General features: G+C 34.6%; 1 protein-coding gene across 1 annotated transcript in view; it reads left to right on the forward strand.

The window, feature by feature from the left end:
• Positions 1-4,313, forward strand: part of LOC138697524 (apolipoprotein D-like) — an 18,679-nt gene extending 14,366 nt beyond the window's left edge. The window contains exon 5 of the mRNA XM_069822839.1: positions 4,223-4,313. Within this exon, the coding sequence (XP_069678940.1) occupies positions 4,223-4,270 (48 nt within the window). The 3' untranslated portion in view covers positions 4,271-4,313. The remainder of the gene's footprint in view (positions 1-4,222) is intronic.
• Positions 4,314-13,036: the final 8,723 nt, after the last annotated feature.

A 13,036-nucleotide genomic window follows, 5' to 3' on the forward strand; every position in this document is an offset into this window, starting at 1 on the left:
TAAGCCAGGAGATAGTGGAGTGGGGTGGCTAGTTCCTTTCCCCTCCATTGTATACATCGCTGACTGTATATTTCACTAATCGTACTATAGGTATAATACTTTTGTTTTTATATCGACCGAACATTATTATATGTAACAAAAATACCGTATTTTCTGAAATACCCAGCGCACTATTTTTTTTCGAAATTTACAAGTAAAAAATACGGTTGCGCGGTTTATTCGAAATTAAGTTAGCAACTTTGCCCAATTATGTCTCTCGCGCAACACCTAAGGTGAAAGCGCATACAATTATTTTCCCGCGCAATTTGTTAAACTTGTTCAATGACATTTTGATTAGCAATACATGTGTCAGAATCAAGTTGGAGTGTGATAAGTGCATAGTCTGTACGTCTCAAATTTTCAATTCTGAAAATAAATACCACTAGAGGTATGAGATTCCGATATTTTACTTGCAGCGATAAACTTAAAATTATTAAAGATGCGGAGGAACATGGAAATCGTGCTACAGCTCGTAAATTTTATGTAAGTGAAAGTTGTTACCAGAGACTGGAGAATCCTGTTATTGTTAACTGAACTGTATTTGTATTTCATTGTTTTTAATTTGTCTTGAAAAAAATTGTCGAAAGTTACATTTTTTTTAATTTGTGTATATTTTATTATTTTTATTTCTGTATTTCATTTATTTTTTTCCATTAGCTTTTCAAAAGTGGGGTGCGCTGCTTATTCGAGGGCGTGGGGTATTCGAGAAAATACGGTATATGAAAAGACAAACACTCTCCGTGAGCGAATTGTGACTGCCTGTTACACAATATGCACTATGCCAGGAACTTTGGAGCGCGTTCAGAACTCAATCAGGCAATGAGCTGAGGCTTGTATTCTTCAGGCAGGGGTGGACGCTTTAAACAAATTATATGAAAAATGTCAACAGTGTGTATAATATTTCCAGTAAATAAATGTGCTGATAACACGAAAAACCATAGTTTCAGAAATACTGCAAAACGGAGTTTCTGGAAGTTTTCTTTCCTGTACCATTAATTCATTTTATGGTACTGAAGACTCAAGTACGACTTACCAGAAGAAATGGAGGGATCTATCATGAATTAACATACTTCGTAATATAATTTGTTACATTCGCGAATTATAAAATAATTTCTTAAATATAAGAATGGGCTCATTTTAACGAGACTAGATATTGATGTAAGGAATAGTTTCTAGAAGTTTACTCTCAGACCATGTTGAATTTCTGTACCTCTTCTTCGTAGAAACTAAAAACAAAAAAATAATTTCACATACAGTGTGTTGTCTTGAAAGGCAAAAGATATTGTATTTCTTTTGTACCCAGTGATTGGTACTTCTTTTGCTTTGAATTCAAAGATCCGGCAGATTTGTTCCAAGTACATTAATTGCAATGAAATTATTTCACTCTATCATATTCACAATCCTTATAAATAAGAAATAATTTCTTAAAAATCTAAATATCACAACAATATCCAGCCGAGAACATACAATTCACGCAATTACAGAAATCTAATGAATCCCCTGTCACTTTATTAATCCAAAACTCTGAACTAAGATCTTCTGCAAAGAATATGATTATACTTCGATCCATAATGTCTGACAGGTGATATAAATATTGCCGTTCAAGACACACGTGGAATGAGACCTCTACCATTGGTTCAATAGCAATTATCCTTTTCCTTCTTTCTCCCGACAATGTTTATATCACTGTCAGACATTATGGAACGAAATATAATTTCAAAACTCTGATCTCTAACAATGGCAGTGTTTCTGTATCTCAGCCACCGTTTCAGAATTCACACGAATTTTTCTCAACGAAGCTGTAAACCTAAGAAAATATTGACGTATCATGGAAGTATTTTGGAGATAATGAAAACACATGAGGTCGAAAACAAACAAAAGGCACTCGCCAATGTTGTTTTTTAGAATTAAGAAAATGATGATTGACCATACTGCATAGATCTTCTGGCTGGCGAGTGCTTGTGTTCCACTTTCAAATGAAGTGATTGCTTATTTTTACGACGAATTTTAAGATGGGACATCATGGCTAGCATTCATTCACCTACCAAATCCTCCAATACCATAGTTTGAAAATCCTCTGCTGTAAAGTATATCAGTATCAAGAATTTATTTCTTTGTTGCGTAAGAAATACTTCAAACATGATTATTATAGTCAGCAGCGAGATCCTTTAAAATGGTTGTACTATTTCCGCATTACACAATGGGCAAAAAAGAAAGCATAAAATTTAAATGGTTATATTCCAGTAGTTAATGATTTCACTTGAAAGTTTATTTCACAGGCAAATTTCACAATCGCTGTAGATCGGAAAAAGTACTTTAATATTTAACTTTTTACCATTTATTAAACATAATTTTTTATTTTTTGTAAGGCAGTGGAAAATCGATCGTTTATACCAAACTAAGCATTATGGTCTTAGAGTTCAGCAGACCAGGCGTTTGTTGTGCTATCATCAAATACCTTACTATAATAATACCGGAAGCTGTATACTAGCAGCATTGACGTGGGTGCGAACTCTCACGGACTTGACATCTAGCGGAGCGGCGTGGAATTACGTCCACAAATACAAATATTAATTGAATAGTACCGTATTTAATGTAACATTGTTTTATATCAAAGCTGCATATTATGAGAAATATTGCGTATTTTTTCTTTGCTTCAGTGAGACAAAATTAATTCTGACATTAAGAATGAATTTACAATAACGCTTTACATACCCATTGCTGACAACTGCAAAGATAAAACTGGTAGTATTCTGAAGCTTGTAATAATTAGTAAAGGCATGTGGACAACAATAAAACTTAATTTGCTAAAACCTTAAAATTTCCAATATATTTTAACTTCTATTCATTTATTAGGCTTAAATAAAAAAGCTGATTTTTATTGTTCCATGAACACAGAGACAAAGGCATTAGGCCTAATAAAGAATTTTGTTAACTCACGTTTTATGAACTCTCGGAAATCGAAAGTACGATTTGGATCAATTTTTAATACTGTAATTGTAGCAATTATAAACAGCACATATACACTCTGACATTTTAACACAGCACCAATTAATAAAACTATTAATTAGCCCAGCAACAATATATTGCAGTTGATTACAGCTTCTTTCGCGAGTATCTCTACACTGGTCGCCTAGGTAGCAGCACCAGTGTCGTTCGCGCGCAGAACTGCTAGCTGTCCGGTATTATTATAGTAAGGTATTTGCTATCATCATTTGATTTCTTTCGTTTTGAGTTCTCATTTTGTGAATAATGGGTCGCTTAACGAACGAAGACAAGATTTTCATTAAAAATTTGCAACAATATGATAATTTACCTGCCCGTCAAATTGTAAGGAACTAAGCTCAGCGAGAATGGTCTGTTTCAAGTGTACAACGATTGTTTAGCAAGATACGGACATGATATCCCTCCTGAGAGATTACTGCGTGAAAGATGGCATTTCTCAGATTCTCTGATGGTTTCCGCTGGAGTTTCAAAGGAGATCTTAATCCTATGGACTCCTTTGTATGGAGTCAACTACATAAAGCAGTTTACTACAAAACAAGAATTCGTAATATTGAACATTTAAGACAACGCCTTCTTGAATGTTGAGACCGGCTTGATCACAGACAGATATTCAGTACTATTGGACAATGGAGAAGACGCCTACAAATGGTTGTCTGAGCAAATGGCGATCACATAGAACATCATTTTTAATTTTGATTATTTGAAAGATCATTAATTATTAATTTTATCAACACTCAGTTTCTACATTTTGAAGTAATAAATTGTCTCCAAAAACCACATTTTTCGCATCATTGTGTATTGACCTCCATAAGATTTTAATTGAGCCACAAAAAAAGAAAAGATAATAAAAAGTCCTGCTCATCTTTAAAGTCTACTCTTTCCAACAGTGTATTCATTATAAATTAATGTTACGTAGTTCCGAAAATAGAGTATTTTTAATTTTGTGCAGTTTTTTTGGCCCACTGTGTAAATAAATGCTCCTATAAATTCATATGTTAAACCAAAGAAAGATTTTGTAATTTCAGAGAAAAATGTAATGTAATAAATTAAGCACAATAACAAGTTACTTGGTTTGTATAAACTGCTAGGTACCATTCATCACCACAATCCTAGATCAGGTGGCTCGTTTCGGAACACAAATTACATACAATTTAGATTTTTTTTTCTTATTTTCCAGATTCGAGAACATCTTAATGGTTATGGCATTAACGATTTCTCTTTTTAACGATTTCTCTTTGAGTAATATTAAGCAGAACTGTACACCATACGATGAGAACACGTGGGAAATAAAAGTGAACCCCACGACTCTTACTTTGAAGGGCATCGCCAAAACCTTCGGACATCACGTGAAGTATGGGTTCCAGCAGACGGGACGTGTTCTAGGGAATGGAGCCAAATCTATAGCGAACTGGGCTTCAGGACTTGTGGGATAAAAGCCACTCCAAAAATACAACAACAACACTCGTCTCCGAATGAATCATTGTCTTACCTGTTGTAAACCACCATCACCATCATGAAGTTAATGGTGATAGCTATATTAATAAAACTGAGAACGTACTTTTATTTATGTTTTTTGTAGCATATACATACGTACAGTCAACTCTGGATATAGTGAACTCGATTATACTGAACATTCCGCTAGCTATAGTGAACATAAATCGTTGGTCTCGACTCGCATACATTAATATTTCCGTTTATAGTGAACCTTAAAAATTGAAGTTACAGGAGTTGTATCCTGACAAATTCTTATTTGAAGTCAGACTTTCTTGTATAAAATTGAAAGAATGCGTTGAGAATAACATTTAATGCTGGGTTGCAAGAAACCTGTTCCATAAATTGCTATTCTCTCGTTAAGTAACGGACGTTTAAACTATTCCAGTCTTTAAAGTATAGGTCGTTGCAAATGTGATATTCAACGATCTGTTAGCTATTCCATCTTTAAACAGAAAAGATTCAAAACGACAGAGCCATCGTAGCCGGCGCAAATAATTCCCTTATTATACGTGCATGTCGCTATGGTAATATTGTGTTTTTGGATAGTCATTGTTTTCAAACTTTGCACAAGACATTCATCAAATACTGACCCAGGCCAACATGCAACGATTCTTGGTGCAGATTGATAGAGAAGTAACCCTTCCTGTTTCGGTATATCTCATTCAAGTGTCCAATAGGGCTTTGAATTTTCATATGGCTACAGTCTATGCACCAATAACGTTGGAAAAATTGCAAATTGAGAAGAAATCCTGTTTTACTGTTTGTACAGAATTTCCTTGAGGCATAGTAATGTATTGTTCTCTCATTCTTGCAATGCAGTCACACATCTTATTATTCTACAAACTGTAGATTTATAAACATGAATATGATCCACTACCACATTCTGAAAGGCTACTATTGCGTAATAGCGCAAGGCAATTTACTGCGTGCGATTTGTTTTCCAATATAATGCCCTATTTCATGCAAGAGAGCCATGAATGTGTCTTTTGATAATCTAAATCTAACCTTAAAATCAATATTATCGTATTCTTCTAGAGGATTCGATCTGTCTCTCAATATTCTTGGTCTCGGTAGATGTTGTACCATATCAAACATAACCTCTACGTCAAACGATTGTATAATAGTAATAAAATTGTTTTATTAACAAAACTTTTCCTATACACGCATGAATCTCGAATTCACTGTGATATGTATATTACATTTCACCTACTTACTTCTAACGATAACATATTCACGAAATTACTTAATACTTTCAGATACAAAAACAAGAAATATACGTACAATATGGCGGTTAACGATTCGTTAACACTTTATAGCTCCGATTTTCGACCTATAGTTTACAGAGTGCTTTAACGAACCAATAGCTTTAAAGGTCGTTCTTGCAACGCTTACTAACGCTAAATGAACAGTTATAGGACCAATAGTGTTTAACAAACCTATAAATGCTTTCTTGCAACCCAGCATTAGCTTCTTACTCCATTAGTCAAAGGACAAAGGTAGGATTAGTGATTCCTAGACAATGAGCTGTACTGTAAATCCAGGCAACTCGTCACGATCTTGCCTCACTCCACCATCGAAGGGTTACCATTCTGTTCTCAAACACATTACTCTACTGTTATTTCTAATTCTCCACTGTCAAAAGGGTTGCCTTTGTTCTCAGGAATATTTCCATTATGACAACGGAAAATGAAATTGCCTTCTTTTATTAAAAGGGTACGAACACTATATCCAGAGCATAAATGAAGGTAAGATTCCTATGGCTTTCAAACCCCATCTACCCCCTCCCAGTTTCCATTAAGAGACCCGGGAAATTCCAAGGCTGAGTACACAATCACACCATAAGAGCGTTTCTCATTTCTACCCGATCAGTCTGTTTCTAGTGTTCGAACAGTGAATTTACTGCATAAAAATGTCGAAGCGTAAAGTGTTTTCTTTGGAAGGTAAGGCGAATATTATAAGTGACATTCAACGTGGTCTTTCGTAAGCGGACGTGGGTCGACAGCATACTTTAAGTAAATCAACTGTGGGTAACTGCATACAGTGTAATCCATTCCACAAAAATGAAATATTTTAATTACTGTATAGTATTTTATTTTCTTGTTCACAATTTCACTCATTTCTACCTTTTATGGTTAGGGGAGAGACATTTCGGAATTATGAACTTCGGATGTAGTGAACGAAATATGGAAGTCCGCGGAGGTTCACTATATCTGTAGTTGACTGTACTTCATTTCATAAGAATAAAACACATAATTAGGTACTTAGACATGAGGTATCTCCAGCGAATATGAATTGCAAAGACTGGACACTGAGCGAATTTTCCTGTTTTGTTTTATTGTGAGAATGCACACCGTTAGTGTGTAATTCCACTATCAAAAGCTAGAGGTCACTGCGATCGAGCAATCCTTATTTGCTGGCAAGTCTGCTAAAAAGCATTTTACCTTTCGATTGCCGGTACGATATCACCTCCACTCTAGAAGAAAAAATAGAACCTCACGCTGATGCAGGTACAGCTGGTTTGAAGGTTATTGTAATAAGTAGTTCTACATCAACGTTACCCACGATATACTTAGAATTCCATATACGGTGGTATCTCACACACCAAGGGGCACCCACCCTCCTGTAGAACATCTGCCTTGTATTTGGAATGAATAGAAGTAGTACGTACGTTGCAAATTGAGTATGCGCTACGGAATTTTGAAGATACCGTCGCAGGAAAGTTCACTTTGTTCAGAGCGGTTGACTGCCGTACAATGACAGAATTTATAATTCCTAATCGGTCGAAAAATTGTTATAAAGTTCTGAAAACATCATATGAAGTTGTATAGAGAACTCTCTATCTATAAATTTTATAAATATATGATAATGTAGAATGAATATCTCAACATTTTCAGGAGAAGTGTTATTTCCCTTCAGACTTAGATGGTATAGATTGCACCCGTTTTCCGATCCTAAAACCGCTCGATAGGTCAACAAAAAAAGGATTTCCATAGCATCAACGTACAAGAAACATGCAATGTCAGGGAACAATTAACTAGTGTTGATATTCCATGGCAATTCTTATTCCAAAACACCGTCTTGTTACAAATGTGTTCCTGATCCGTTCACAGCAACTAATATTCAATCACAGCAGGATCGCCAATATCTAAACATTGACAAGCTCAAGAAAAGTGGCTAATACGGTTACTTTGTCTCCGAATAAAATTCCAAATCTATGAAAAAAAAGTCGATTATTCACTCCAAGAATCACTGTAGTAGTAATAATAATAATAATGATAATAATAATAATAATAATAATAATAATAATAATAATAATAATAATAATAATAATGTCAATGTTATAAAACCGGAAAATTCTGTAAATAATGGGTAATCATAATATCTGTTAAAAATTGTCAGACTGGCAAACATTTATAACCAGTTTCTTCTCCCATCATTGCCATCGGAACACAGCTAGCAACAGTCCGGCTCCAATGCGACAAACTCATGAACTTTCATGATGATACACCTTGCAGTAAGATCTAAACCGACCTGATTAAAACCCTGTAGAAAAATTATTTGGAAAAAAGTCTGGCTTACAGAGCCAACGAAGTCTACTATAAATAGTTGCAGTTTCATCCACAAGATGGAAAACTTGTATCTATTACGTTTCAACACAAAGTTTATTTTTACCAACGCACTAAATTACGTAACCATCGCAGTTCGACCGTATCCTACAAACGAAGGGGTGCTCATTAACATTGACCTAAGAATCCTGACAACAGTAATACGATTTATGTTCTTTGATATGACAAAGAGTAAAATGACAATGCAAAGTGAAGTGATTTTTATTTTGTCAACACCTGTAATATTCTCGAATGCTTTCTCCTCTCTTACTTCACCTCTCAAGCTCCTCTACCTGAAAATCCCTTTCCCATTCCCTTTTCTATTCCTTTTTCTCCCGTGCTTCTTCCTCCCGGACCTCTTACATATCACCGCTTTCTTTAACATTCCATTTCCTCTTTATCTCTCAAAGTACTTCTTCTTCTTCTTCTTCTTCTTCTTCTTCTTCTTCTTCTTCTTCTCCAATCTTCCCCTCACCTCCTGTTCCTTTCTATTTTCGTCCTTTTTTCTCCTGGTCTTCGCTTATTTTCATCATATCCCTCCGTGTACAGGTAAGTAAGTTTCTACGAGAAAAACTATAGACAAGGAAAATCCAAATGTTTACTTTGAACGTCTTTACTAGAATAAAACCAGCAAAAAATTATATATCTTTTCTTTAACACTGTTCTATAGTCAGGGATGGCAAGGTAATTTACTCGTCACTTTTTACGTAAATTACACGTAATTTACTTGGCGGAGGAAATAAATTTTTTGCGCAAACGTAAAATACCATTTTTCTTCTATTTATTAATAAATAAAAACTACTTCACTTATATTACATTTTAAACTTTAATTTTCTAACATATTTTCACCATGAAATTATTATTATTTTTTAAATATTGTTTTTACGGCCTCCTATTAACAGATAAAAATATATATGTATAGACCATTTGGTATCTCGTGAAACCAACCTGCGCGTGAAGGGAAGTAAAAGTGGACTAAGAGGTTTCCTCCCTCGCTATGCTTCTACTTGCAAACTAACTAGCTCGCTTACCCCCTCCATAAGGTTCTTACTGTGAGCTACGGCACACGAGTGCATTTGGTTTCACGAGATAACGAAACTCGTAAACTCGTGATATCTACTACTTTCACTATACTTATGTAATGATAATTTATTTGGATTGGATTTCAAAATTTTAGTAACTCCTTTAAATTCAAGTGTACTTTCATATAATAATAATAATAATAATAATAATAATAATAATAATAATAATAATAATAATAATAATAATAATAAACTTTAACAAGATAGTAAAGTACAAACCATACAATGAACCCAATATTTATTAGGTACACACAGCAAGTAAAATTATGATTATAAGTAGTTCAAGTTAACACACTATAGACGTACCATTATCGGGAAATATGAAACTAAAACAGATAAAATAAAATACATATCATTAGCAGATCAAAAATGCAATGAATACGTAGAAACATGCAATACAGCACTTCTCATAACAGTAAGTTAATTTGGTGACTTCTCATAAGATAATATTCTAACTTAGATTTGAAAGCTGTCAAGGGATGCAGAACCTTGACTTCAGACGGCAGAGAGTTCCAGTGAAGAGAAATAGCAACAGTGAAGGATGAGTGATCGAGTATTCATATTATGATAGCGAGAGAGAGAGAGTATGGAAAGGGGCGAATAGATAAGAGGGAGATATCGTTTAGTCAGCTGTCCGAAGACAGGTTTAAACCTCACAAGTGATATCAACATGACACCATTTATGAGGTAATTAGGCCAGGAGATAATGGGGTATGGTGGCCAGTTCCTTTCCCTCTCCATTGCATACATCGCCGATTAGCTACATACTACCCAATCAGACTTCAGATGCATGAAGTGTGCATAATTCGATATGCTTCCAGGTTAAGATGTCCAGTCCAAAAAGTTCACAGGAAAAGATGTCCACATGCAAAAATGTCCAGTGTAAAATGTCCAAAGAAAAACTTCATGAACAAACATGACCAGTCGGGAAAATTTCCACTGCTGAATGATCAAGAACAAAAATGTCCAATTTTTTTTTCAATTCATTGTATTGCATTATAGCCGTTGCTAAATAAATAGTATTACATTTTACGTTAAAATCTTTAATGTCTCAAATTATTCGTCCGCAAAATATAAGTATATATGTATCATACAGCTTAAAAATTCTTGCCAGAGGCACAGGGCAAAGAGGTTGAGTAATTACGGAATATGTATTTCATCTTTTTGACATTGGATATTTATGAAATAAAATTATTGGACATAGAATAAATTGGACATTTTTTTCCAATGGACATTTAATTGAGTGGACATTACTATATTGCGGACATTTTCATGTGTGGACATTTCTGCATATGGACATTTTGCATTGAACAATTTGACCTCCAACCTTCGATATAAGAGAGAAAGCGAGTGCAGATTTCTCCTCACATGCAACTTAAGCCATGATAACTTCTCGAAAGAAGATATCGAACATTACAAATGAAGGAGACGCTCGCGTTATGAACACGCTATAGTTTTTGGGAGGAATCAATTCAGAGATCACCGAACAAAATGTCGCAATAATCGAAGTTGGGTAGAATGCATGTAAGGTATGTATATAACTATATAAAAGAGACAAGATTGGGTGTTATTCTACACTTTTAAGAGAGTTTACCAAGTACAAAGGACTGGTAGAAAACGTGCTCGCGATTTTAACTATTTTACAAATGAGGCATGTAGTTGCAAAATCAGATACATCACTTTTTTTCGAAATGAGTTAATGTTATATTTCATATCTTCATATGGTTCTACAACTGCTATAGCATTGTTATGCTCCAAAGCCAGATACATCACATGGATTTGTATGATGAAAAATAGTATTGGTTGCAAATCCTTGGTTCCTTGCAAACGTTTTTCCTTCACACTGAAAAATTATGTTTTAGTGATGTATCTGATTTTGCAACTAAACGCCTCAAATGTCAAATGAGCCGTTGAGAGCAGAAGTGGTGTAAGTCAAAAATGGGTAATGAGGGTTAAAGTAAACATTGTGTAAAATACAGCGCAAAGTAGCAATTAATATTGAATTTATTTACACTATTAATAGTCAGTGGATAGCACGAAGGACATATTAATTGCTGCTTTGCGCTGTATTTTACAGAATTTTTACTTTATACCTCATTACTCAATTTTGACTTACATCACTTCTGCTCTAAACGGCTCAAATGTTGACAATGACAATTTGTTGGTAAAACAAATGAAACTATTAGTAATATATTGCTAGTGCTTGTCATTATCGTGACGAATTTACCAATACAGATTTATGTAACGTGAGTGACAGGTTTTTTTTACTTATTTACTAAATTGTCGCTAGTAAAATAGTAATTTCAGCTTTATGCAACAGGCCCCTGATCTCTAACAACTTAGGGCTATGTAACTTACATAGCACCACTGGTGCAGAAGTACTGGTTTCCTTTACAAATAGTGTTATTGACAGCTCCATGTCTCTGCCATATTTCAACTGCAATGTGACACATGTTTATGTAAGGTACCTGGGGATATTAAAGCCCAGCATATTATAAGACCCACTAACTGGTTTTGTCATTAGTAATAAACTTTTCCAAAAGAGAGCAACATCCCTTAAGACCTATTCCTTCTTGCATTCGTGTCAGGTATAAGGAAATTAGATTCTCGTTCTTGTTTGTAGCTGACTGATGGCAACAAAGTTATGTGTGATTATTTCTGCTTTAATAATAAAATTTTGCAAAATTTAAGCTGATATTTAATCGTTTTACTGTGTGTTATTAATGTAATATTAAATGCACGTTATTGTGTAAACATTAAGAAGTTTGTGGCTACCGTGAAACTTCCGCTAATGAGCATATGAGCACTCCATAACTTAAAATTGGCGCGAAGTAACACAGCAGGAAATAAGGCCCATGAAGTAAATACGTGGAAACGCCTACAAGTTCATAGAAATCCCTGAACTATAAAGCTCAAACTCTGAAGTACAATCTTTTTTGCAAGAAATAAATCAAACGAAAGATTGACAATTCCTAATGCAGAAATATCATTGGATGAGCCATCAATTTCAGGATTTGTAAACGTCCAGGGGACGCGGATGTGTTCTGTCTACGAAGAGAATTGTTGCAGATATGCATGTGTGTGTGTCTTGTGAATGTGTAGGTCTCACTGAGAAAAAAACTGAATACTTTGTATGCCCATGTTGTGTTCAACACTTATATTCTTTATTGCGGGCCTTATTATCTGTCACAGCAGGATATAAGGCCCAGTGACATGATGTTAATTTTCAATCCTCACAGCATTTAAGTGTCTGTTTGAATGTTTCTTTGAAGTAAAATATTATAGGGCAACTATGAAGCTATGCTATAACATTATTTAAAAATTGCTAAACGTCTCCACTTCAAAGAAATAACATTTTATTTCTTAGGTAGGCCTTATTACTCCCGGTTACCTTATGACAAAATGTAAGTAAACGACCTTTGTTCGATTAACACCAAGTGTCGACTTGTGTACAGAGAAGGACTGTATTACACGTGACATCATTGGTATAGCCTTTATATTAATATGGTTTTTGTGTTTCCGGTCTAAGAATCATTCTCTAGTCATTATAGTTTATTAATTTTCACTAAAAATGCTGTCATACACTTTAAATGTTTATAATTATTGTCATTTCTCTGATTGAGGTTCTGGCTGATATGTACATCTATTATAAGTGAGTACATCTCACTTAACGATGTCAGAAGAAGAACAATTATCTGTATGCATCTGAAATCTGATTAGTGTAATACGTAGCTAATCGGCGATGTATGCAAAGGCGGGGGAAGGAAACTGGCCACCTCCTGAGTGATGGTGTTACTCATGAGGTCCAAA

This window comes from Periplaneta americana, chromosome 1 (assembly GCF_040183065.1).
Source record: "Periplaneta americana isolate PAMFEO1 chromosome 1, P.americana_PAMFEO1_priV1, whole genome shotgun sequence".
Lineage (NCBI taxonomy): Eukaryota > Metazoa > Arthropoda > Insecta > Blattodea > Blattidae > Periplaneta > Periplaneta americana.